General features: G+C 48.6%; 1 protein-coding gene across 3 annotated transcripts in view; it reads left to right on the top strand.

Moving 5' to 3' along the window:
• The window catches only part of AGO2 (argonaute RISC catalytic component 2), a 111,932-nt gene that overhangs the window by 49,215 nt on the left and 35,271 nt on the right, over window positions 1-27,446 (top strand). Inside the window, exons 1-4 of one of the 3 annotated variants that reach the window (XM_035701570.2) lie at window positions 1,098-1,115; window positions 1,961-2,156; window positions 19,363-19,483; window positions 26,782-26,963. In XM_035701570.2, coding sequence (XP_035557463.1) covers window position 1,115; window positions 1,961-2,156; window positions 19,363-19,483; window positions 26,782-26,963 — 500 coding nt within the window. In that variant the 5' untranslated portion in view covers window positions 1,098-1,114. Of the gene's footprint in view, window positions 1-1,097; window positions 1,116-1,960; window positions 2,157-10,901; window positions 10,924-19,362; window positions 19,484-26,781; window positions 26,964-27,446 lie in introns of those variants that run through there. The other 2 variants (XM_025450840.3, XM_025450841.3) reach the window with 2 other exon arrangements.

Below are 27,446 nucleotides of genomic sequence, written 5' to 3'. Positions count from 1 at the left end.
TTTAAAGTGCGTTCATTTTTTCATAGAAAACAAAACAAAAAACTAACTGGGGGACTCTTGAGTTTTTCTAGGTCAGAAATGCAGTAAAAACAGCTTCAATTATTTTTAGTAGTGTACTTTTGTTTCCAGTAAATGTCAGTAGGGATTGAAGTACATGGGATTTCTTTTTTTAAATGAGGAGGATTTTTTTTTTTAAAGACATGAGGAAAAATTAAGAGTATTCTGTTATTGGAAAAATATTTAATTTTTTTTCCCCTAAGCCACAGTTTGAACTTTGCTAATAGAAGTACCAAAAACTTGAGTTGGGATGAAGTTTCTTTCTGCTGTCTATGGTGTGTGTGGGGGTGGGGGGTGGATACATTACATTCCTTGATTAAATTAATGGCTTAGATAGGAATGCAGGAAGGCCCCGCCTTGGCCCCTTTAATCGAGTGTGAGTCGTACCCCTTCCGTCTTGCCTTCTGATAATTCACACTGCCCCATCTTCCCAGTCTCTCATGTGCAAAGAAAGAACAGCAGTGTACATAGCACATACACAACCAGTGAGTCACTACAGTGCATTTTAAGTAAAGAACTGGCTGGGTGCTGAGGCACCTCCTTTGTGGAAATGTGGTATTGGTGGGTTGCAGAGAGGGGGGTGAGTTGTGGTTTCCAGGAGCGGGGAGATTGCATGGATAGTGGAGTGCTCGTGTTGACCTGAGCACAGCTGTCTGCAGCCCTGAATAGGGGCTGGTGTGTAGGAAGTGGCACTCGGGGCGAGGTGTGCGCGTGAGCATTGGTGTTCCGAAGGCTCGGGTTCCTGACTCTTGAGGTCGCAAACATCTTCCTCCCTGACTTCGGTGGTCAGGGAGGTGGCAAAGGACCCTTCCGGAGTGACTTGGGCAGCTTTCCCGTACGTGTCTGAGCCTCAGCTTCCACAGGTATGAGTGGAAAGAGGTTGACCCGATGTCTGTGGGCTCCTGCTGTGCGTCAGGTGCTCTCAGACAGACCCCAGTGCCAGCAGATCTTCTTCAAGTTGCTCGCTCAGATCCAGCTGGGGAGTCAGCTGAACGGGATTACAGCACAGTGTAGCAGATCGGTCCTGAAAGTGTGACTAAAGGCAGCCAGAGAATGGAGTAAGGGGCTGCGACGAGTGAAGGCTGGCCCTTGGGATTGAGGAGGTCTTGGTGTGATGGAGGACAAGGCTGAGGCCTGTCGTGCACACATCAGGGTCGACTGTTAGAGCCGGGTGGGGGGGCGGGGGCAGTCATGGAGGTACTTGCACGGGGTGAGATCACACTCTGGCTTGGAGTGTGACAAGTGGCCGTCGGGGTTGGGGGTGCCTGGAAGCCAGGACCCCGTTAGGAGGCCTCCCTAACTGCCCATGCAGGGTGAAAGGGGGACCCGAGCTGGGGTAGAGAGAGAGATGGATAAGAATGGGTGAATTTGAGAGGGAGCGGGTAAAATGAGGATCATTGTGCAGTTGGCTGTGAGGATCGTGGGGGAAGGGTCGTGATGGGTAGAGCATCGCCTCCCGGACAGGGTGGGGGGACGTGCCCGGGGGTGGGGGGAGCGGTTTAATTGTGGATGAAGTTCACCTGTCTGAGCCTCCAAGATGAAGGGGCTGGCGGAGCAAGGACAGGACTGAGGAAGGAGCAGTCAGAAAAAGGAGGGCATGGTGCAGTGTCATGCACCACCGAGGGACAGAGGGTCCCTTGAGCCTGGCATTTGGAGGTCAGAGGGGGGGCGGTCTCTGATGACACAGACCAGAGAGGGGTCGTAAGATTCAGGTTTTCCATGGAAACGTGTGAGCCCAGGAAGGAGGAGGAGGGACTGAGCCAGTGGGGGGCGGCGTGTGACAGCCAGAGCCCGGGAGAGCTGGGAAGGGGGGGCCCCCTGGGGGCGGCCCACGAGCCAGCGTGCAGCGTGCCCTGGGAAAGCCGCCGTGTCCCGTGTAACGCGGTTCTCTTGGCCCTTGCAGTGCTCGCGCCTCCTGCGCCGCCGCCGCCGCCCATCCAAGGATATGCCTTCAAGCCTCCGCCCAGACCCGACTTCGGGACCTCCGGGAGAACAATCAAGTTACAGGCCAACTTCTTTGAAATGGACATTCCAAAAATTGACATCTATCATTATGAATTGGATATCAAGCCAGAGAAATGCCCAAGGAGAGTTAACAGGTATCTGTCCTTTTGTCCTTTATCGATCTCGATTGATTTATGTGGATAATCTATGCACACGAACCCCCCATTTTAAACTAACCGACCCTTCCATCCCCAGCAGGTCCTGCCCGCGCGGTTTGGTGGAAAATGTTGTGTGTGTTTCATTGTATCTTTTGAAAGATGTTCTGTGTGTTTCATTGTATCCCGATAACAGTCCTGATAACAGTCCTTAAGTGTGCAGCTCCCCCAGTTTTGACGGATAGTGTACAGGCTCCTCAACTTAGAACGCAGCCTCAGGCCCCCTTCATGGAGCCGGGCCCCAAGGCCAGTGCTCTGGCCCGTGTCACCGCCGATCTGTCCCCTGCTGGGGGCAGGGGCCCTGGAGGCTGGGACACCGAGGAGCCACACGGCCTGCGAGATCGTCTCCCCCCACCTGCTCCCCCGACCCAGCGTGCCGTTTTTGACATTGACTGGTATCGCTGGGTGTATTATTAATAGCTTCTTACTTCTGTTGCCGAGGAATATTTCATGATATGAATATTGCATAATTTATTTATCCATTCTCTAGCTGGGTGCCTGGGCTGCCTCGGCTTTGCCCTGATGAACAGAGCTGCTGCGGACATGGTCGTTCAAGTCTTTTTTGTGGCCATACGTTTTCACTTCTCTTAGAGACGTACTCAGGAGTGGAATTGCCGGATCGTGGGGTGGGTGTAGGTTTTGCGCGTGAGAAAGTGCCAGGGACTCGTCAGGGTGGCGGGACTGTCTCATCCCATCAGAGGTGCGAGGCCTGGTGCCAGAAGGTCAGTCTCGTTGATTTGTCCTGTTTCATGGTGTCTCTTGGTTTCTCTTTGTGGTTTTCTTTTTTCTTTTCTTTTCTTTTCTTTTCTTTTCTTTTCTTTTCTTTTCTTTTCTTTTCTTTCTCTCTTTTTCTTTCCTCTCCTTTCTCCTTTCTGATTTATTTATTTATTTATTCATTCATTCATTCATGAGAGAGAGAGAGAGAGACAGGCAGAGACACAGGCAGAGGGAGAAGCAGACTCCATATGCAGGGAGCCCAACGCAGGACTTAACCCCGGGACTCCAGGATCGCGCCCTGGGCCAAAGGCAGGCGCCAAACCGCTGAGCCACCCAAGGATCCCCTCTTTGTGGTTTTAATTCTCACGTCCCCATAACTAGCACGTTGAGCACCTTTTCGTGTGCTTGTATCTGTAAGCCCGTTACGTTGACGCCTCACGTGGTATGGTCATGTTTCTGATAAAGTGTCTGTTGAAGTCTCTTCCTGACCTTGTCTCTTTGTTACTGATTTGTGGGAGTTTGTAGTGTATTTGACGTGCAAGTCTGTATTGGGATTGTTCTCACCTGGTTTGAGGCTCGCCACCCCACTATCGGAGTCGTGTCTGCTAACGAGCAGATTTTTATAATTTTGTTGACATCCAAACTATAAAATTTTGGAAATGTTTATCATATTGTGTGTTTTCTCTAAGAAATCCTTGCCTATCTGAAGGGTACAAGATCCTCCTTTTTTTCTTTAAGCGGAATTATAGTTTGGGCCTGTGTATCTGTATATATTTTTTTAAGATTTTATTTATTGACTAATGAGTGAGAGGGAGTGAGGGCATGTGCAGGCTGGGGAGGTGCAGACACAGAGAATCTCAAGCAGACTCTGCATTGAGCTCAGGGCCCGACATGGAGCTCAGGGTCATGACCCATGAGGTTGTGACCTGAGCCGAAACCAAGAGTTAGTGGCTTGCCTGACTGAGCCACCCAGGAGCCCCGGGCCTGTATGTTTAGGCCTGTGCTCCATCTTGGATTAATGTTTGTGTGTGGTGGGAGGTCCTAAGGGTCTATTCAGAAGATGTTTCTTTCCACATTGATTTACTGGGGCACCTTTGGCCGGGGAAGGATGGGTATCAATTGATTTTTATTGCTACCAGAAAGTTCCCTGGAAATGTTTTATTGCTTTGAAACTGCCGATCAGTTTGGGGAAAGTGGATGCTGTTGAATCTTCTGGTCCAAGCACATGACTATGTTGTCCATTCATTAGGCCTACTTTTACTTCCTGTGGAACTTATACTTTTCAACATACAGGTCTTTCATTTTATTTACTCTTCAGTATGTTGTGTTCTTTGATGTTATTATAAATTGTATTTTAAAATTTCATGGTCCAGGAGGGACATTTTTCAGGAGGGAGTGGCTGCTAACGAGTTTGGGGTTTCTTTTTGAAGTGATGGCAAATGTTCTAAACTCACAGTGTGGTGCTCTGAGGGTGACAACCCTGTGAATACACTAAAATCATTCAGTTGTGCACTTTAAAGGTATTAGAAGATTTTTCATTATTTAACAAAGATGGTTTTATTTCTTTCCAGTTTCTAAGGCATTTTATTTATTTTTTACTTGTTTTGTTGCAGTGGCTAAGAAGTCCAGTATAAATAACGTTGAATATATGTAGCAAAAACAGACCTTGTTTCCACACTTCTGGAGGAATCATTCATTCCTTCACCTATAAAATATTCTGTTAGTTGTAGGATTTTCTTAGAGACCCTTTATCAGGCTGAGGGACTTCTCTCCCTAACTTGCTAAGAAGAGGGAACCCTGGGTGGCTCAGTGGTTGAGCGTCTGCCTTTGGCTCAGGTCATGATACGAGGTCCTGGGATCGACTCCCACATCGGGCTTCTTGCAGGGAGCCTGCTTCTCCCTCTGCCAGTGTCTCTGCCTCTCTCATGAATAAATAAATAAAATCTTAAATAATAATAATAATTTGCTGAGAAGTATCCTCATTGTTGAATAGGTGTTGAATTCTGTCAAATGCTTTCTCTGCATCTGTTAGGGGTGATCATGTAGTTCTTTTTCTTACCTCCTATTTTATTTTTAAAGATTTATTTGGGGAGGGGTGGGGCAGAGGGAGAAAGAGTCTCAAGCAGACTCTGTGCCGAGCATGGAGCCCAACATGAGGGTTGAACTCATGACCCTGAGCTTACAACCTGAGCAGAAACCAAGAATTGGACACCCAACCAACTGTGCCACTCCGACACCCCCTCCCACCTCCTATTAATGAGTCTCATATTACATTGATTTTTTAATGTTGAATTAGCTTGAGTTACTGAGAGTCATGATGTATTATTTCACACGCATCGTTAGTCATGATCAATTATTTTGATATCTTGCCAGTTTAATTTGTTAGCATTTTGTTGTCAATTTTTGTGTCTCTGATCCTGGGGGAGGAGGGGGTATGTGGCATTGTCACGTGTGCTGGGAGGTGCTCCTTCCTCCTCCAGGTTCTGAAAGAGGAAAGATAAAGATTGGTATAATTTCTTTTTTAAATGTTTGACTGAATTTGTCTTTGAAATCACTTGGACGTAGAGTTTTCTTCATACCATTAAATTTCTTTTTTTTTTTTTTTAATTTTTATTTATTTATGATAGTCACAGAGAGAGAGAGAGGCAGAGACACAGGCAGAGGGAGAAGCAGGCTTCATGCACCGGGAGCCCGATGTGGGATTCGATCCCGGGTCTCCAGGTCACGCCCTGGGCCAAAGGCAGGTGCCAAACCGCTGCACCACCCAGGGATCCCCCATTTAATTTCTTTATCAGCTATCAGGCTGTTCAGAATTTTGTGTCCGTTTGATAGTTTGCATCTTTCAAAGAGTTTATCTATTTCATCTAAGGAATGGATGAATAAAATATTGTGATAAAGAAGAATGGAAAACCAACACAAATGACTGAGAATTATTTCCCACATCTAGAGAATTACTATTTTTCAATTTTGATTAACTATATATAACATAAAACTTACCATTTTAACCATTTTTAAAATTGTGGTGTTGAGTTTACTGATTAAACCTGTTCATAGTGTCCCTCTTATATCTGTAGGACCTGTAGTGCAAACCCTGTTTCATTCCTGGTGTTTTCAGTTTGTGTCTTCTCTCTTTGCCTTGATCAGCTTTGCTGGAGGTTTGTTGATTATATTCTTCTATTCATAGAAACAGCTTTTTACTTATTTTGTTTTGTTTTGTTTTGTTGATTCCCCCGCCCCCGTCCATTTTTCTCTGATCCTTATTTCCCTCTTCATTTTGAGGTTAGATCATCAAATTTAAACCTTTCTACCTTTCCAGTCCATTTGTTTAAGGCTGTAAATTTCCCTCTGAACCTGGTTTTAGCTACAGCCCACAAGTTTTGATACATCTTAATTTTCATTCAAAATATTTTCTCATTTTCCTTGTGCATTCTTCTTTAATCAATTTTTTTGTTTTTAGAAATGTGTTCAAATTTTAACTCTTAGGATTTTGTTTTTTGATACCCTGTTGCCATTCATTGTTAATTTAATTCTTTTATGGTTAGAGAACATACTCTGTAAAATTTCAGTCTTTTGAAATTTATTGGGACTTATTTTATGGCTAAGCATGTGGTTTATCTTGTTGCATGTTATTCAGACACTTAAAAATAATGTGTATCCTGGGTTTGGTGGATATGGGGATTTATGAATAGTAAATGGAGTTGGTTGATAAGTGTTATTCCAACCCTTTATATCCATTGTCACTGTTTTTGTCCTGTGATGTGGATTTGTCTATTTCTCCCTTTAGTACTATTTTCATTTCATGTGTTTCAAAGCTCTGTTACTAGCTATACACATTCTTAGAGTTTTTTGTCTTCCATAATAAATTGACCCCTTAGGAACCTGGGTGGCTCAGTGGTTGATCATCTGCCTTCGTCTCAGGTCATGATCCCAGGATCAAGTCCCACATTGGGTGCCCTGCAGGGAGCCTGCTTCTCCCTCTGCCTGTGTCTGTGCCTCTTTCTGTTTCTCTCATGAATAAATAAGTAAAATATTTTTAAAAATAACAAATTGACCCCTTTATCACTAGGAAGTGTTCTCTGTATTTTGTAGTTGTTCTTGTTTGAAAAGCTTTTTCTAAGCCTGATTATTAACACAATCTCATAACCACTCTTAGGCTTCCTGTTTAGCTGATGTGTATCTTTGTACATACATGTACATTCAACCTGTGTGTGTATTTCAAGTATGTCCCTTGTGGATATCCTATAATGGGATGTATTTCTGGATTTTAATGGATGTGTTAGATTTGCTTAAATAAAATGTAAATTTAAATTAAATTATCTGTGGTTTGATTGAAGTCTTACCATCATACTGTTTTTAAGATCTCTGTATCTGTTTTTTATTCTTGTCTCTTCCCTTCTTCTTTTGGTCTCATCAGATGTTCTTTATTCCATTTATTCCCCCTACTAGTTTGTAAGTTTACCTCATTTTGCTTTATAAGTGATTGCTTTAGAGATGTCAATATTCATCGTTGACTTACCACAGTCTACTTAGGCACTGATACTGTAACTTCATATAAAATGTAAGAATTGATAGTAATGTACTTCTTCTTACCACTCTGTCCTTTTGCTATTGTTGTCATGTATTTTACTTCTATATACATCATAAATTCCGTGGTATAATGCTGTTATTTTAAAGAAATTAAGAAGATGGTCTGCTTACCCATATATGAACCCTGCCAAGTTCTCTGCTGCTGAGATGCGTGAAAATCCTTCAGGCTTTCTCATTGTGCAGGTTTGCTTGCGATGAATTCATCTAGCATTGTTTTTTGACATCTACAAATGTATTTCCTTCTTATTTTGGAAAGATATTTTTTGCTGGATATAGAATTCTAAATTTACATTTTTCTTCCCAACACCTTAGAGTTGTCATTATATCATCTTTTAATATTGTTATTTCTGATGAAATTTCAGTTTATTTTCTTATTGTACTTCCCCTATGTGTAATTTGTCATTTTTCCTCTGCATATTTTCTGTTTTAGTTTTGCTTTTCAGCAATTTGACTCTGATGTGCATAAGTGTGGTTTTCTTTGTAATTTTCATTCTTGGTGTTCATTAGTTTTTCTGGATTTGTATGCTGATGGTCTTTCATGAAATTTGGATGAAATGCTGGCTATCATTTCTTAAAATCTGGGGATCCCTGGGTGGCTCAGCGGTTTGGCGCCTGCCTTTGGCCCAGGGCGCAATCCTGGAGTCCTGGGATCAAGTCCCGCATCAGGCTCCTGGCATGGAGCCTGCTTCTCCCTCCTCCTGTGTCTCTGACTCTCTCTCTGTGTCTATCATAAATAAAAATAAATAAATAAATCTTTATTTTTTATTTTTTTTAAAGATTTATTTATTTATTTATTTATTCAAAGGGAGAAAGAGAGGCAGAGACACAGGCAAAGGGAGAAGCAGGCTCCATGCAGGGAGCCCGACGCAGGACTCGATCCCGGGTCTCCAGGATCATGCCCTGAGCCAAAGGCAGTGCTAAATCGCTGTGCCACCAGGGCTACCCATAAATAAATCTTAAAAAAAAAAATCTTTTCTGCCTCATTTTCCCTTCTCTGGGATTGGAATTATGTGTATATTAGGCCACTTTTATATTGCCTTCAGGTCATGAGCCTGTGATTTTTAAAATGTCTTTTCCCTCTCTTTCTTCAGCTTGGATAATCTTCATTGATCTGTCTTCAAGATCACTTTATCCCCTCCAGTTCTTTCTGTTGTTGTTTCCAGTCTTGTGTGGTGATCATCTGATAATTGTTTTTCATTCAGATACTGTACTTTTCACTTCTAGATTTTGGATTTGGTTCTTTTTCATAGTTTACATTCTTTCCTGATATTCCCCATCTGTTCTCTCATTGTTCCCATATTTTTCTTTTTCCTTTTTAAAAGATTTTATTTATTTATCAGAGAGAGAGAGAGCATGAGCATGAAGAGGGGTAGAAGGAGAAGCAGACTCCCCACTGAGCAGGGAGCCTGAGGCAGGACTCCATCCCAGGACCCCAGGGTCATGACCTGACGTGAAGGCAGATGCCCAACTGACTGAGCCACCCAGGTGCCCCTCCCATCTTTTTATTAATGACCATGAATGTACTTAGAGTAATAGCATATGTATTATAGCAGTCCTTTCCTGCTAATTACAACATCTAGCTCATTTGGGGATCCGTTTCTATTGACAGGTTTTTCCTTAGATTATGAATGTCACCCTTTTGCTTCTTTACACACAGAGTAAATTTGTGTTGTTGTTGAACTTGGTATATGTTACATTGAGGGAGTCTGGCTTTTGTTGTCTTCTCTGCTACCCTGCTGCACAAATTCCTGCCTCTTCTGCAGGCCCTAAGTCCACTCCCTACCTTCTCAGTGTGGCAGGATGCTGCTCTCTGGTGCTCCTGCCCTCTGTGCTGTGGTTTGGAAACTGCTCCCTGGCAGAGTGGGTGCGTGGCTCACCTCAGGTGTTTCCCTTGCCTTAGTAACCACAGTCTTAAGCTGACTGTTTTTTCCGTACCAAAAAGCTATCTCATGTTTTCCCTGGTTGTGTAGTTAAAGCTAGAAGTCCAGTACTAATTACTTTGTCAGGGTCAGAAACAGAACTCTCAGTTGCGGTTTGAGAACTCAGATTGGTTATCCAGTTTGTGCTGGGGCCTTATGAAGTGCTCTTTGATGTAGTATTTTGTTTTTCCTGATTATAATCTTAAGAGAGAGAATGTTTGGGGATTCGATTGCCTTATCTATAAAACTAAACAGTTGGATTTGCTCAGTGTGACCAATATACATTGGTCCAGGCTCTTTTTTTTTTTAAATTAAGTTAAATTAAGTCTTATTTTATTTTATTTATTTGACAGAGAGGGAGTAGCAGGCTTCCTGCTGAGCAGGGAGCCTGATGTGGGGCTTGATCCCAGGACCCCGGGTCATGACCTGAGCCGAAGGCAGACGCTTCATGCACTGGACCACCCAAGCACCTCTGTTTATTTTTTTATGTAGACTCCATGCCCAATGTGGGGCTTGAACTCATAACCTTGAGATTAAGAGTCGTGTACTCGGGGATCCCTTGGTGGCTCAGCGGTTTAGCTGAGGTTTAGCCTTCCGCCCAGGGCGTGATCCTAGAGTCCCGGGATTGAGTCCCACATCGGACTCCCTGCATGGAGCCTGCTTCTCCCCCTACCTGGGTCTCTGCTTCTCTCTCTCTCTCTCTCTCTGTGTCTCTCATGAATAAATAAATAAAATCTTAAAAAAAAAAAAAAAAGAGTCACGTACTCTACCAACTGGGCCAGCCCAGTGTCCCCATCTAGGCTCTTTGGAGGGTGATTTGGTGTAAATATTAAAATAAAAATAGGATATGCCCTTTGATCCACCAATTCTACCAGTAAGTATTTATCCCAAAAAGGTGTAGCTCCAAAGAGGCAGAACTTGACGGTTATATGAGATCCTTTAAAATATGTGCTTACTAAGAAAACGAACTTCTGGAGGAAAGCTTTGCGCTCAAGTGTTTTCAACAGCTTTCTTTACTGACGGTCTCCCAGGCTTATAAGCTTTGAGATTGTCCATGAATGGCTTTGTTTGTTGCTGGGTTTCCCCAAGACAAACAAACGCCTGTGTGGATCTATGACTTAAATATACTCTTAGAGGTGGCATGAAGGCGTAGAGAAGCATGCACATTTTCTGGGCTTTTTATTGGTATTATGGCGGTTGGGCTCTTATTATGCCATCAACCACATTGTACAGGATGGTGGTGGTGTTTTGTGTTTTTTTTGTATGTTTTTTTGTTTTGGTTTTGGTTTTTGGTTTTGTTTTTTTTTTTTCCTCCATGAAGGAGACATGACTAAGGCTTTGTCATGTGGCAACAGAAAAAAGCTCTGGCGATTAAAATGTGATGTCTTTATCTGACTGTACCGCCACATTCTACATTCTTGTTGTGGTTACATCTATAAGATTCTAAAGTTACCCAACATTTGGAGATTCCCTCGAGTCAAACAGTAAGTAATAAAGACAGGGTTTGAGCTGTGTCTTTGTGGCCAAGGCCAGCCCCCTTTACCAGCATGCCATGCTTCTCCCCCGGGTTTTGAGCCAACCTGAGAATCGCTTCCTACTTGTGTGAGCCCTCATAATTCTTTATTCTAGTATTACTCCTGATGGACTTCGGCTTAAGTCTAATCTCAAATTTGTCATCAATCAAAATAGTGTAGAAAAATGTTGGGGGACGCCTGGGTGGCTCAGTGGTTGAGCATCTGCCTTCGGCTCAGGGCGTGATCCTGGAGTCTCGGGATCGAGTCCCACATCGGGCTCCCTGTGTGGAGCCTGCTTCTCCCTCTGCCTGTGTCTCTGCCTCCCTCTTTGTGTCTCTCATGAACAAATAAATAAAATCTTTAAAAAAAAAAATGTTGGAAGTAAAGTTTTTGCCTTACCAAAACCCATATGCTAGCACTTTCACTTATCCCTCCCTCTTCCTACTTGACTAGCAACATGGCCAGCCAACATTTCTGAAACTTCCACTCATGAGGCGGGTACGGTGTGGGCAAGAGAGACACAGTTCGTGTCCCTAGTGGGTTGGAGAGGCCAGGCCAGCAACTGATAATATTCTTAAGTCTGAGCTGCTGGAGGGAAGCTCAGGGTAAACAGGAAGGCAGAGGAAGAGCACAGAGCTCATGCTGCGCCCCGTCCGCTGGGAGTGACTGTCAAGGCAGTCCTTAACATACCATCTCTTTACCTCTTTCTCCTTCCACGCTACGGTTTCTGTTACAGTAACGCCGGTGTCTTAATTCTGAGAGCCCAAAACCTTGTGCACGCGGTAGATGTTTCATAAGTTCAGCTGTGAAGCCTTGTGCAAAGCCGAGAGAAGAATGCCACCCGTATACCATATGATGTGTCACTGTGGGTCCTAGCCTAGGGTGCCCTCAATCTCTGGCCATACCATCCATCCTGTTCACCGAACTCCTGCTGTAGGATCGATTCAGTATAAGGCAGGGTACCTCTTCTCCAGACCCTTCCAGTGTCACTGTGGACGCAGAGATGGTGACACAGGAGAACCAGAGCGCAGCTCCAGTCTAGGTTGTGTGGGCCTCATCACCAGCGCTAGGGAGCCTTCTCAGTGGGTCAAAATTAGCCGCACTCTGCTCAGAGCACAGGATGGGCTACAGAAAGAAGGAGGACTCCTTGTCTTTTTTTTTTTTTTTTGACTCCTTGTCTTTTGACAGTCCTTTCCTTCTAGTCCTCTCAAGCTCTGTCAGGTGACCCTAGGAGAACACTGCAGAAACGATCACTGTGCCCTGGGTGTGGGTGCAGGTGCGGGTGGGTGGCGGGGGGAGGGTGCAGGGCGGTACAGCAGGGCCGTGTTTTTACTGCTGTTTACTGCGGGCACTGCCCCCTGGAGGGATTGTACGTTGGTCAAGACTTTGTAGAACATGGTTTGGAGCATATGTTAAAATTAAAATAGTATGTATACCCTTTACTTCTAAGTATTTATCCCAAACAGAGATGTACAAGGATGTCTGATATTGTGATGGACAGAAAGAGAAACGATCTGCACGTCACTCGGGGAGTGGTTAAGTGAGCGTTCTGTGCAGTACGGTGCAGCTGCAGATAACAGCGAAGTGGGGCTTCACGGTGTGACCGCCAAGTCTGCGAACATAGACAGCCCGGTCCTAAGTGGTTGGTTAATAGGGGCTACAGTACCTGATACGCTAACGTCTCTTAATGTCTCTCTTTCTCGACTTGATGGCCACTTTGTATCTAGTGACTAGGGAAGGTCTCAAAGACACCTAGAGGGAAAACAGTGAGCTCCAGAGCCCTGTGTTTGATGCCATATGTCTGAAAAATAATGATACACTGTATTTTTTTTATGCACCTACATATTTTTGTAAATGCATGTGTTTGGAAACGATCAAGTCACTTCTGAGAAGAGGATCGAGATGAGGATGTGGTCTAGGCAGACTTCCAGCATTATCTGTATCTGAAATTGATGGTGAGGATATAGTAATGCACAGCCTGTGTAGTTGGAAATTAGCAAAAGATTGCACTTACTTTTTAAATTAATTTATTGAGAAAGAGCTTGTGCACGCAAGCCAGGAGGGGCAGAGGGAGACGGGGAGAATCTCAAGCAGGCTCCCTGCTGAGCGTGGAGCCCGACTTGGGGCTTGATCCTCCCACGACCCTGAGATCATGACCTGAGCTGAAATCAAGAGTCTGATGCTTCACAGACTGAGCTGCCCAGGTGCCCCAAGACTGCATTTTTTTTTAAGTGAAAACTTGCCCAGAATTAGGGCAGAAGGGCAAAGCAAGCACGTAGGGGGTACGCCAGCCTGTATGGATTAGCACACATGTTCCGCTTACTGCGAGGTGGTTTTGCATCCTCCTTCTGCTGCCTAGTAACACATGGCCGGGTGCCTCTGTGTCCTCGGGCATAAAGGGAGATGATGGTGCCGGGCTGCGAGGCTGTGTCCCCAGGGTGACATGCCTAGCAGGTATTTTCATACGAGGACCACTCTGTAAGAGGCAAGTCTAGAAGGGTCTGCAGTGTGAGCACAGTCAGTCTTTGGGGGCTGTTGCCTTTGTCTGAAGTTAGGAGCAGAGCCTGAGGCTTGTGTTTCTCCCGCGGCTAAACTCGTGTAGTCCAGGAGCTTTGCTTTCCAGGGGTCAGACCCCATAGGAAGGAAGAACTGAACACAGGATCCCAACAGGTAACATGTCTCTGGGCAGTTCCTCCCAGAGGTCTCTCAGCGGGTGCCCAGGAGCAGCCGGTCAAGCCAAGGCCCTGGGGCTAGTGGTTAATGGGTGCAGGGATAAGAGAAAGTCCTGGAGCTGGACCGTGGTGACGGATGCACAGCAGCGTGCATGCACCTGATGCCCCCGAACCGTACATGTAAAAACGTTTGAAGTGGCGGGTTTTCTGTTCCTCTACCACCATGAAAGCAGAGGGACAGAGAATAGGAAGGAAGGTCAGTCACTGGCCAGAGGGAGTGGGTCTGCGTTCATGGAGGGAAGGACCTCCGTGTTTTACAATTGGTGAGCATCCTGTCCTAAAACTCAAGTGGTCTGATCCCTACAAGATTGTACAAGGTGATAGCACCTTCCTGGCCATGAGTGTTGGCCACTGAGGTTCAGGTGCAGAACACGGGTGATAATCGGCATCTTCTCTCGGCCCACGTGGTGGCTGGAGTGCTGTTTGACTGGCCACCGAACAGGGGGGCTCTGCAGGACATCAGGGTGCTTCCCGCCTGGAACAGCGGGACCGCTTCCTTCTTCCACCTGGTGCTCCCTTGCGCCCTAGCCGTGTGCTGCAATCTGCCAGGTGCTGCCAGGTCCTGGGTGCGCAAGCTGGGATTCCTGCCACAGAAGGGCCCCCTGCGTGGCCCGTGAGTGGAACTGTCCGGCCAACAGTTGGATTCAACTTAGGGTAGCAAGCGTTAGTACAGATGAGTGCTTCCCTTGGCCTGGGCTTCAGCCTTGAGCTTCCACTGCTGGATCCCTAGTCAACTCAGCACTGGTTTCTGAGAAGTATGCTCTGCTCTTTTCTGCTACTTCTGTTGTAAAAGAAGTGTCTGTGTGCCCGTGGGGCCCGTTCTGGGCTCTTGATTCTGTTCTGGGGTCGACTTGTCTGTCCCTGCTTCCAAACCACCAGCATCACCAACACCATCTGTGTCACTGTAGCTTTTATGCATCCACCTCGTTCCTCTTCAGAAGTGTCCTGGCTGGCCTTTGTCCTTCGTATTTCCAAATACATTTCAGAATCAGTTCATTAAATCCCACCAAATAAAAGTAAACCTTTCTGGATTTGGATTGGGATTGAAGGAATGGATTTGTTTGCGGAAAACTGAATATTCTAGTCCACGATTATGGTATGTTGTGTTGGGTTTTGTTTTGTTTTAAATACTTAGGGTATTTCCAGTGCCCAAATACAAGATTCCTGTGTGCCACCTGGGATGAGTTGTCCCCTCTGCCTCATTCCCTACACACTTAACTCTGGGTAGATCATTCCTCATTGTGACATGAACTTACGTTCAGGAAATGCCACACAGGTTTGCGTGCTCTTCTCCTGTCTCAGGGTAGAGGGGACAGCAGGAGACGGCGCTTCCCTTCTGGAAGGTGGGAGACGGAAAGGGGGAGGTTAATATTCAGGATGGCCGCTGATTCTGGAAACATGCATGAATACATAACAAGTGATTCCTTGATACTATGTTGCATCAGACCTTAAAAGAATTTAAACCCGAGTTTCCAAGCAGTGATCATCCTGTATAGCCAAGTAACTCAGGAAGTCCTCTGCTAGTATAAAAACTCCTATCAAAGTGGCCGTAGATTGTCTCAGGGGAGAAGAAAAAATGTAACTCCATAAATGTAACTGCTAGAAACCAAAGCTTTGTGGTGTGTTCTCATTTTATAGAGAGGTTGAGAGGATGGGGCAGCAGGTGCACCTGTGTGCTGAGGTCCCTTCCCTCATTGCTCCCGTGTGTGCGTGAAACTGGGCTTCCTGGGTTTCTTTGGTAATTGGCTGTGCCCACGAGCTCCAACCCTGCCTCACCACCGGCCCTGAGAGGATGAACAAATGAATGAACAAGTGTGCAAGTAGATGAGCAAATAAAGACTTAGTACTGGGGGGAAAAAGGAGGTGATGCGTGTGTGTATGTGTTCGCGCGCATTCATGGAGTATCCACGATGTGCCAGGCCCCGGAATTGCACAGACAAAAAGGCAAGGACTCTGTCTTTGTGACGCTTACTGCGTTTTTCTGCACATTCGTCTGGATTTTCAACAAACACAGCCCTCATGCCCACCAGTAATGCTAGTTTTTCCTCTTTACGATCCTCCTGTTCTCACCCTTCTGTGGTGACCGTGCTCTGCAGCCCAGCATTGGACGCAAGCGGCAAAAGCAGCATCTTTGTTTTATTGTGAATCTCAATAAAGAGATCTGTACCAGATGAAGGACATTTCCATCTGTTCCTCGTTTGCTAATTTAAAAAAAAAATTGTGAATGGGTGTTGAATTTTGGTAAATGCTTTTTCCTACATCTTTGAGATAATCATAATTTAAAATCTTTCCACATTTGATTTTTAAAATATAAATCACATTTATTGAGCTATAATTACATACAACAAAATGCATCCATTTTTAGTTCCTAGTTAATGAGCTTTAAAAAAAAAAAAAGTGTATACACATGTGGCCACCACCTCAGTCGAGGTGTGGAACATTCTGACTACCCCAGGGCTCCTTCTTGGCCCTTGGCAGCCAGCCCCCCATCCCCTGCCCGTAGGCAACCACTGAAGTGCCTTCTGTCAATGATTCATTTTTGCCTTTTAGAGAGTCTCATAGAAATGGAATCATACAGCGTGTACTGTTTTGTGTCTGGCCTGTTTCCTGAGCGTGTTTCTGAGATGCAGCCATCCTGCTGCACGTACCAGCCATCCGTACAGTGGAGTAAGTGTCCCATTGTACACTCGTGCCCTAACGTGTGTGTTCACCAGTTGACAGGCATAGGAGTTGTTTCCAGGCTGGGACTGTCAGAGACATTTGCATACAAGTGTTGATGTAGTTATGTGCTTTCATTTCTGTTTTGTAATTATTGGCTGTTACTAGACGGCGTAGTAAATATACATTGGTCTTTATAAGAAATGGTGATACACCCCCCCGCCGCCACCCCCCCCCACGTGACTGTGGTGGTCTCCGTCCCCAGCAGCGTATCAGTTTGTTGTCTCCACCTTCCTTCACCTACCTGGTCTGTTCAGTCTTGGCGATTTTAGCCATAGTCAGTGGGTGTTTGTGGTTTTGTTAGCATTTTCCTGATGACTGGTGAGGAACATCTTTTCACGTGCCTATTGGCCATTCCTGTAGCTTCTTTTACAGGGTGTCTGTTCTCATCTTTTACGGTTGTTTAAAGTTGGCTTGTTTGTCTCACTGACTTATGAGAATTTTTAAAACATATTATGCCTGCATGTCCTGGGTCAGATATGTGGGTGTGTTTCTCGAATATTTACTCCCAGTGTCTTGTCTTTTCCTTTTTGTAACAGTAGCTTCTAAAGGCTAAAAATTTTAATTTTGATGATGTTTTTGAATTTATTTATTTTTGCAGTTCATACTGTTTGTGTTCTAAGAAGTCTTTGTCTTTCCCAAGGGTCATTAAAGATCTTTCTCCTACATTTTCTTCTAGAAGTTTTGCAGCTGTGGATTTTACTTGATGGCTGAAATATGTTTTGTGTCAGTTACTTTTGTCACGTTAAGGCCAACCTGCCATTCCTGGTATCTGCCCAACATTGACACAATGTCATTTTTACATGGTGCTGGGTTTGTTAATACCGTTGACCCTTGAGCAACACGGTTTGAACTGCACATGTCCACATATATGTGGATTTTTTTTTCAATAAATTCAGTGCTGAAAATATATTTTCTTTTCCTCATGATTTTCTCAATGTTTTCTTTTTTGTAGCTTATTTTGTTGTAAGAATACATATATAATATGTACAATATACAAAATGTGTGTTGATCGACTCTAATACCTGTTTCGGCTATTGATAGTTAAGGTTTGGGAGTGTTAAAAGTTCTATGTGGGGTTTTGACTGTGTAGCACCCCCACCCCTGCTTGTGTTGTTCAAGGGTCAGCTCTACTGATTCTTCATCCATGTGTATAACATTAGCTCGTGGTCCCCTGAATTCTGCTCACAATAACTTTGAATTCATTTGGATGGTTTGTTCTTTGGATGTGGGTCTAACTCTCCAGTAGAGCTGCCTGGACTTTGAGTGGACAGTGACCTCTTGACCAAGAAGATGGGGTCTTTGAAGCTTAGAGAGAGGTGATCTGGAGATAGCCTGGCTACAGGAGAGACTGTGCCGTGGCTGCCGGTCAGAAATGGCAGAGGCGGAGGTTAGAGCCCCTCCGGCTGTTGGGGCTTTACACCTGCCGGGCTGTGATGTCCCACTCAGTATCAGAGGCCTGGTGTGTTCTTGGTGGAGCCATCAAAGAAGATGTTGCCCAGAGGCCCTGTTTGCCCTGGGGACCTCGCAGGCAGTGGGTGTTTGGGTGGGGTTGCCTGGATCCCTAGAGGCTCCTCTGCCGGGACTCGCACAGTTGGAAGTTGCCTGGGCAAAGCCAGTTTGAATAAGGAAAGCCTTCTTAGGCCAGCTGTCCTCATATTCTGGGAAAGGAATGGAATGAATTCCTGCTTCCTGAAGGATGACCGGAGCTCTGCCCCAGAGAAGGAGCTCAGATCTCCTGTGCTGGGGGCAGTCCCTCAGAGGTCCTCTCCCTCCCCTCGCCCCACTTGCCCTGCTGCCCAAGTGCATCTCTCCCGCATCCTGCAAGCTGCTGCTGAGGACTGAGATTTGGAGCCTGTCCCAGTCCGTTCACTATCAATCCTTCGCATGTTTCCCTTACGAGGGGCTTTCGGGGCCCAGGCGGGCATCACGGCCTTTCCTGTCTGTATTTCGAGGCATTGTGTGTAAGAAGGGTCAAGTATTTGGTGAGTTGAATCAGAATGCCCCCAAACCGCCCTGAAATGCTGCCGGAGAGGTGCTAAGTGGGGCTCTAGGGAGCAAACCTGCACAGGGTGTGGGTGGGCCTTGCTTTGCCCTGAGCCAGCAGGACAGCTGAGCTGCATGTGGCTGTTCAGAGTGTGTTTCTTCATGTGTCCCTGCTGAGCTGTGGCCAGGCAGGCGCAGGGGGCGAGGGGGGCACCGCAGCGGAACGGTTTCTGGGCATTCGCTGGAATTCGGCTGCTGTGATGCCCGGGGAACACGCGGCGGCAGCCTCGAGTGCTTACAGTAACGAAGATCCTGTTTCAGGCTCGGGGCCCTGCAGGTCATTGACCATCCCTGCTGGGTCAGCCTGGACCTGGGCTTTGTCGACCTTACGGTCTTTGTTCTGGAGGCCGGACTGAAAGGGCAGCAGCACCCAGGGTGCATGCTTACAGCAGACCGCAGGAGCGCCAGAGGCCAAGCCAGTCCCACACACCCCTGGAGAGCCTTGGCTTGGGTCACCTCCTCTGACTTTCCAGGGACCAGAGCAAGGCCACAGGCGAGCCAGCACCAGTGTCAGTCAGGGCGGGATTACACGCTGCTCTGGTGGGAGGCCCCACGGAGTCTGCCGTGAAGCGTATGCTGCACAATCCTGCAGCTCTGGGCCCGGACCCCCACGCACGCCGGCCCTCTCTTCAGCTTCTCCAGGGAGGTCTGGATGCGTGCGATGTCTGCTGCACGTGGCGTGCACAGCCCGGCGTGGAGGAGGTGCTCCCGTGTCTGAGTGACGGACCGAATGAGCGTCAACCCACTGATGGTTCTGATTTGATTCTTGATAGAAGAGCGTTTAAAGTCCTATCGCGAAAAGGAGCCATAGGTCTTAGAAAATCGCTCATAAGCCAATGTTAGAAGAGCGCTGTCCTTGTATGCCAGTTCTCTGACTTTATTGACGTTTTGCTTGAATTCTGTCCTTTTTCAGGGAAATAGTGGAACATATGGTCCAGCACTTTAAAACACAGATCTTCGGGGATCGGAAACCAGTGTTTGATGGAAGAAAGAATCTCTACACAGCGATGCCGCTTCCAATTGGGAGGGATAAGGTAAGCTTACAGGGATGCGTTTGGAACAAATAATGTGCAATGAAGTAAAATTCACACGTGTCGTCACAGATTAAGTCACCTGGGAGGAAAGTGCTCCTGGTGGCTGTGTGCCGCAGGTAGAAACTACCTTCCATGTGTTGTGCTTGTCTGTGTCAGAGGGGCAGGTTGGCGAGGTTCAGAGACAGGGCTTCTTGGAACTATACTTTTAAGTGTCACACACGCACATACCGCACACTGGGTACACAAGCACAGACTGCACACACGCCGTACGCACATGCCGCGCACCGCCATCAGACAGGGGCCCGGATCGTGTGGTGAGACTGTAAAGCCCCCTGGAAGAGCACGTTTGCTGGGGCGTAGGAGTGTGTGACGAAGACCGTGAAATCAGCTGAGGTCCACCCGCGGCCTGTGTTCCCACTGAACAATAATCCTCCATCATTAAGCAACACATGTAGTGCTTGTATTAAAATATATCACCTTTTCTTATTGTTTTGCCATCATCCTGGCTTTACCTAAAGAGTAATATAATTTCTGTCCAGACGTTGTCACTTCTTGGCACATCTTCCAACAAATGGGCCGGTCCAGGGTGGTAACAGGTGCTCTTCTTGAATAGGAGAGCAAAGGTCAGCTCAGAAGTCATCTTCACACAAACTTTAAAGACAACGCAGCCGAGGAACAAGTATCTTAATGACTGTCCCAGTGAGAGCAGTGAGGTTGATTCGCTCTGGGAATGACCTACGCAGTTAGCTGCTTAAGGCCCTGGGTCCCTGGGAAGGAGTGGAGCTCGGCGCTCTCAGAGTCAGGCTGCTGGCCAGTGAGCTGCAGGTTCTCCACGGGCATTTCATGGTTTTGCTCTTAAGCTTTTTGATAATCTTAGCATGACTGAGCTCCTGGCACTCGTCTGAACTGCCAGGAGACCGGGTGGCTCCGGCGCAGGCGGTGCAGCTCGGACGTGGCCGTGCTCTGATAACAGTAGCATCGGTTGTGCTGGAGGGAGGGCCGGTGGTGATAAGGCTCCTTACCAGCCGGTCTCCAGGGGTCACGAGATAACAGTGGTGCGCGGCGGGGCACTGCGGGCTGGGCTGCGGGGTGACTGACGTGGGCTTTCTGAATTTGAGGGAGGCCGAGACCCCCTGTGCCTGTCTGCTGAGTGGGATCAAGCCTCGCAAAGAAGCATGTTGGTGCCTTTGAAACTTATTGATTATGGAGCTTTGTGTGGAGTTTGCACATTTGTTTTTGTTTAAAGTTGTGTAAGAAAAAAAGCATAAGGAGTTTATTCACAGTTTGTACATATTTATAATTAGACATGAGGCGGGGCATAGAAATATTTTTGCTTCAGAATGGGTGGGGGAGTCGATACAGCGTTTCGACGTGAAACTTGCCTTTAGAGAAGTTAACCAGACTCGGGTAAAAATCGATGTGATTCGGGTCCCTGCTTTGCCCTGTCTGATGGTGGGACTGTGGGTAAGCCATCTCACCTTGCCAAGCCCCAAGGGGGGGTGTACAGAGGCCTCCTCCAGGGTTCTCGTGAAAACTGAGTGAATCCAGCCCAGGAAGGGTGTCTCCACCAGTGATGACTCTGTCTGTGTCCCTGAGGTGGGTTCTGGGCGGGGGGAGGGTGTCTGCATTTCTAAAAAGCAGCTCCCAGGTGATGCCCACGCTGCTGGTCCCAAATCATACCTTTGAGTTGTCAGGGTTTAAACGTCGTAATGACCATGCCTGGGCCACAGCACACACCTTGCGGATACCGGTGGTCGTGGGTGGTGGTCTGAGAGGTCCGGGTGTGCCCTCCGTGCTCACTGCCCTGTACGGAGAGGGTGTTCGCCGTCTCTCCGCTTGAACCCACCCTTTTGTGCATCCTGCAGATGAGCCTGGAGAGCCTCCCCCGGCCACTCCTCGTCATTTTTAAGTTTCTGTCAAACAGTTGCGATGTGCAGACATGAGTCTCTTCTGCTTGACATCTGATATGATGTGACCCCCCCACTCCTGCTCCCATATACTCCCCTCTTGTAGCAAATTGTCTCACTGCTGTTTTCTTTTACATTTGCTTTTTTTTTTTTTTTTTTTTCTTTCTGTGAAGCACTTTGTGTGGTGGGCACTTCTGTAGTAAGAGAGAAAACGTTAACTGTCCCTCACCCTGTGTCTGCCAGCAGCTGGGTGGGAACTGCATGTAGGTGACTCACGTCAAGGTCTGCTCACATGTTCCCCACCCCCTACTGTCTCCTGCCTAAGTAGCTCCCACACCTTAATTCCAGCCCCAGAGTGGAAGGAGAGGCCCTGTGGCCCAGGCCAGGCCCTCACTTCTCAGAATTGAGACTGAGGATGTTGTAGGAGTTCATCACTATTTTGGCTCTGACTCCTGGGCCTTCTTGGCAGTAACAGGATACGATTTGCAAGATCAGAATGTGTCGTTGGTTGCTCCTGGCACTGTGTCCAGCCGTGGGCCCCTCTTTGGGTCTTTAGCTTCTTGCAGCTGCAGGCTGTCTCCGTTTATTCAGGGAAGGCTTGAGTGTCTCCTTTCTGGAGGGAGGTGATGTCAGGCCGGGGGCACATCTTGAAAAGGTGACCGACCCTGCGTGGAAGGCCTTCACCGTGGGGGAGCACAGCCAGCACAAGGTGTCCTGCCTGGCACTCCTGCCTGTGCCCCAGATCAAGCCGGGCCGCGAGCACTTACCTGTGACTGTTGACTTGAGATACAGGGTGTTGGGGTTCTGGGCAAGGCAGAGGGGCTTCTGGGCTGGCTTGGGGGGTCAGGAGGTTAGAGGGCAGAGGCAGTCGCCAAGGGAGCCGTCCATCTGGTCCCTTCCTTGGGCAGCATCCAGGTAAGGATGGCTTGGCCTTGTCTGCTCTTTGGGGCTATTCTGCTGCCTTTCAGGGCTGAGGGTCCCCCCAGTAGAGCCACGGTGTCTGTCAAAGTGCCTTGAACCCAGCTGGCCCAGGTCAGAGGTGCTCAGCGGGCGTTGCTTACACCCGGCAGAGCCGCCACTTGACGTCCCTGCTGCTCCCACCTAATGAGGTGACTGGTGTCCACACCTCTCGCAGATGTACTAGGAAGGACTGTGGCTTGTTCCAAAGTGATTTGGAGGGACGACAGTTGGCTTTTTGAAGAGATTGGTCGCAGAGCAGTCACGGATGGCCTTCCGTATCCGCCCCCGCGCACATCTGACACGGGCGTGACCAGCACACACACCCCCCCACACACCGGAAAGGGCCTGTGGCCTGGGCAGTGGCCGCGCAGCCTCCGTGGGTGGCGAGTGGCCCCTCCCAGTGCGTGGCCCCGGCGCCCTGCCAGGGCTGCCCGACTCTCTTGGAAGCAGGTGGCGGTGAGTTCCCAGGGCCTCGGCCACACGACAGCCGAGTTGTGGATGAGAAAACACTGTTGAAACGCACCTGCCTCCTGCGTATGCAGTTTCTCATGATGGTGCTCGTCTCTGCCTCCCCTGTGTAGGTGCCGACACGGACTGTCCCCCTGGTGACTTTGAGGCGCAGGGACTGAGTGTGGGGCTTGGTCTGTCTGGAGAGGCTGGATTTCACAGCTGGCTCCCCCTTCCCCGGGCCCAGGTTGGTGCCGAAAGCTGGTGTTCGGGGGTCTGTGCGCAGAGGATGGCAGTGGTCGCATTGCTGTGTCCCAGACAGCTGCCTGCAGGTGCCGGCAGGTGCTCTGGGAGGCGGGCGGGCTCCAGGGAGCCACCTACCCAAGCTTGGGGCCTGCGAGGTTGCAGAGCCAGGGGCCCCGGCGTCCCACGCCTCCAGTCTATGGCCTTGAGCTGCTGCGTTGTTGGGGTCGCGGGCTGCAGGGGGTTTAGAAATGGATCTTGGTGTGTGGACGGACTCTGCTGCCAGCGGCCCAGCCCGGCGTGAGGATGTCCTCAGGCTTGTGTCACAGCTGACGCCCAGCGCCACCCTGCCCCGTGATGGGGCATTTCTCCCGAAGTCGCCGCTACCCCAAAGCTGTCATAGGTGTGCCAGGCAGCCTCTTGGCACCGTGTCCGGCAGGGAAGAGGCTGGACTGAATCCACTTAAAAATGTACATAAGAGGCAGCCTTGGTGGCTCAGCAGTTTAGCGCCTGCCTTCAGCCCAGGGCTGGAGTCCAGGGTCCTGGGATCGAGTCCCACACCGGGCTCCCTGCAGGGAGCCTGCTTCTCCCTCTGCCTGGGTCTCTGCCTCTCTATGTCTCTCATGAATGAGTGACTAAAATCGTTTTTTAAAAAATGTACATAAGGATCTTTTGCTGAAGGAAAACGCACCGCACTAAGTACCCCCGCCTTGGTTTGCTTATAGAGGCATTTCCCGCAGCTTTATGGAGGCATAATTGGCAAAGAAAACTGCACATATATTTAAAGTGTGCATGATGATTTGATAGATGTATATGTTGTGGAACGATCACCACAATTAAGTTAATCAGCACATCCATCACCTCACATAATTGCCACTTTTTCACTTTTTTTTTTTTTCACATTTTCTTAATTGATGTGGCAAAATGGCATGGCAGGGCTTTTCTTGCAAAGAAAAGTTTGGTGTGTTTCTCTGAACGCCTCATTACTTCATAGAAACATCTTTGAGGCCGGACTCTAATCTCCTTAAGGACAGTCCCCCCGTGGCTGCTTGCTCACAGTCCTGCAGGATCGTGGGGTGGGGGGGTGGGGAGGTTCAGACTATTATTTTTAATTGGAGGATAGTGGCCATGCAGTGTTACATTGGTTTCAGGTGTGCAGCATGGTGACAGGCAGTTCTGTACATGAGGAAACGCTCCCGCGGGGAGTGTGGTCACCACAGTCCCCGTGCGACGTCATGACAGTATCATTGGCCACTTTCCCCACGCTGCGCTTTCCATCCCTGTGACGTCCTTCCTTATACCTGGAGATCTGTGCCTCTTCGTCCCCTTCCCGTTCCGCCCATCCTCCCACCCCCCACCCCCGGGAACCACTATTCTCCGTATTTACAAATCTCTTTTTCTGTTTCTGTTCATTAGTTTTGTTTTTAAATTCCAGATATAAATGAAATCACATGGCATTTATCTTGCTCTGCAATCCTGCCAGCAATGCACATTTCCTATTTCTCCGCATCCTTGCCAACACTTTTTATTTTTCATCTTTTTGATTCTAGCTATTTGGACAGGTGTGAGGTGGCAGCTCCTTGTGGTTTTGGCCTTCCTGGTTCTAGCAGCTGTATGTGCATCCGTCACCTATGTCATTTCTTTCTGAAAGGGACCCGATCACGGAGACCTTCTGGGGCATGGTGTGGTGACTCTCTGGTCAGTCCCGAGGTCCATGCGCCTAGAAGCGTCTGTGCTCTCACTGCTGTGTCCTCGCTGGGCCTGGGCCACGGCCACTTAGTGGCTGTCAGGCGGGATGGTGCTCTGAGTGCTGCCGGGCAGGTGTCCTCTTGGACACGGGTGCAGGGGACTCCGCGCAGTCTGCTTGCTGCTCTCATGACGTGTGAATGTGGGGTAGTGAGTGTGTGTGAGGACGGAGCTCCTCAGGAGTTGAGAGGGGCCTGCAGGCCTCTCAAGTGAGGAGGGAGTGAGGAGTGCACAGGGGCTGTGCGGCTGGCACACTGGCCTGGGACGTGACTCCCCTGGCCTGCTGGGGGAGGGTGTTCCAGGCAGGTGGTGCACAGGCAGCGGGATGGACCCCCATTCCTTTGGGGACTCGCAGACTTGGAGGGCTGGGGTGGGCTGGGCACAGGGGCTGTGGCCATGCATCCGTGTTGTGCTGTACCGAGGGTGACAGCCCCCCAGTGAGCACGTGGGAAGTTCCACGGGCTACACTTTTAGTCTAAGCATCTGCGTTTTTATAATATGTAAAAAGTAGTGAATAAAGTCTCCCTTCCTGGGATCTTTGGATGTTCAGGGATAAAACGTACATAATCTGTCACATGTCAAGTTATCTTTTTTAAAGATTTTGTTTATTCATTAGAGACACAGAGAGAGGCATAGACACAGGGAGAGGGAGAAGCAGGCCCACACAGGGAGCCCGATGCAGGACTTGATCCCGGGACCCCAGGATCATGCCCTGGGCCCAAGGCAGACGCTCAACCTCCTGAGCCACCCAGGTGCCCCTGTCACCTGTCAAATGAGATATTCCATCAATATTGGGAAGTATTGTTGGCAAATATTGAAATTGTTTCAATGACAGCTGAGTGGGGGTCTGTGTGCGCCAAGTGTTCAGAACGTCCCCCTCAGTGACCGAATAATGAACTGCAGGGTGGGTCACAAGTGGGGGAGTGAAGCGACGGGGTAAAGGTGGGGAGGCAAGGGGCGCTCGGGGGCGGGAGGAGAGGGGGGAGGGACTCGCTGTCTGCCTCGGGGAGTGAGTCCCTGGGGCCCGCTCCCGACCACCGTCCAGTACGCCAGCCGCTGGCCGCACGTGGCCGTGTAAGTGTGGACTCATGAAAAGTGCACAAAGCTGAAAATTCAGTCCCTCGGCCACACTGCCCACATTTCCACTGCTCAGTGGCCACAGGCGGCCAGCGGCCAGCGCCCTGGGCAGCATGGGAAGAGACTGTTTCCGTTATCACAAAAGTTCTCTTGGACAGAGCTGTTGGGGACCACTGAGCACTATTGTGGCAAATATTCTGAGGTTTGGCTGAGAATTTTAATTCCTTCGCAGGAGATTCTGATAGGTCTTGTAGTTGAAGCTTTTTTTCTCTGCGTTTTGTACCCGGAGGTGCACACAGTCTGTAGAAGAGCTTCTGGAAGTGTTGGCGGGTCCCCCCCTCCTGCGTTCTCTATTCGTTGTGGACCTGCCTAGTCAGAGAGGAAAGTTGAGGCACTGTAGGGGCGCGCACGCCCGCCTGGAGTCTGCAGTTGTTAGCATTTGGCTGTTTGTTTTACCACGTGTCTTCTGAGAAGGCTTTCTGTTTATGGTTTATTCACCGCAAACCTACCTTAAGGGACCCAGAACATGGGAGCTCCCAGACCCTCTGCAGTGTTCCCAGTTCCACTGGGAGTTAATCCCTGGGCCCCCGACTAGCTCCCCGCCCCCTGCCCGCGTCCCCTACCCCGTCTGGACCTGCTGTGTAGCGTCCGCCCTGCGCTGGCATGGCCTCCACGACATGGTCTGTCGCTGCTTGTCTCCCCTGGCCGCCTCTGTGCAGGGCCAGGGAGAAGTCCCAGGTCCCGCTGATTGCCGGCACTCATGGGCTAGGGCTATGTGCACGTCCCGCTGTGCGTGCTTGGACAAAGGATGGGCTGAACTTCCCTACCCAGTTCTGGAAGCTGACCCACTGCCCCCAACCTCCCAGCAGCTTCTCAGAGGCGAGTGTGAATAACCGTGTGCTCTGGATCTCCTCGCAGGTGGAGCTGGAGGTCACGTTGCCTGGAGAAGGAAAGGACCGCATCTTCAAGGTGTCCATCAAGTGGGTGTCCTGTGTGAGCTTACAGGCGTTACACGATGCACTTTCGGGGCGGCTGCCCAGCGTCCCCTTTGAGACGATCCAGGCCCTGGATGTGGTCATGAGGCATTTGCCATCCATGAGGTAAGGACCAAGGAAGCAGGAGCGTCTGCTTCTGACCCTGACCGTTCCCTGGAGGTCAGGAAATCTCTGTCCAAGGATGAGTGGATTTTTGGAGTCAGGGAGGTGATGGTCATGGATTTCTATGGTGAAAATTATAGCACTACTAACATGAAACGTTTTTAATATAAAAATCAGTCACCGGGGGCGCCTCCCTGGCTCAATCAGTAGAGGATGTGACTCTTGATACCAGGATTGTGAGCTCGAATCCCATGTTGGCCAGACATTACTTTAAAAAAATAAAAAGGAAAGAAAAAGTCATCTCCAGAATTCTCAGACTAGCACAAAAAGATGGCCTGCCCGTCTTCGTGCACACTGGGGATTAGTGTTCACTTGCCCAACACTGTGAGCCCCGCTCCGTGTCTCTGTGGCCTTCACGCATGGGACTCGTAACAGTAGGGTGATGCTCCCAGTGCCCCCCGATGGAGCCCCCACCGCCCGGAGGAC

This window comes from Canis lupus, chromosome 13, assembly GCF_003254725.2.
Source record: "Canis lupus dingo isolate Sandy chromosome 13, ASM325472v2, whole genome shotgun sequence".
Taxonomy (NCBI): Eukaryota; Metazoa; Chordata; class Mammalia; order Carnivora; family Canidae; genus Canis; species Canis lupus.
The sequence above is the reverse complement of the archived record's forward strand: the minus strand, read 5'-3'. Positions and strand labels throughout refer to the sequence as shown.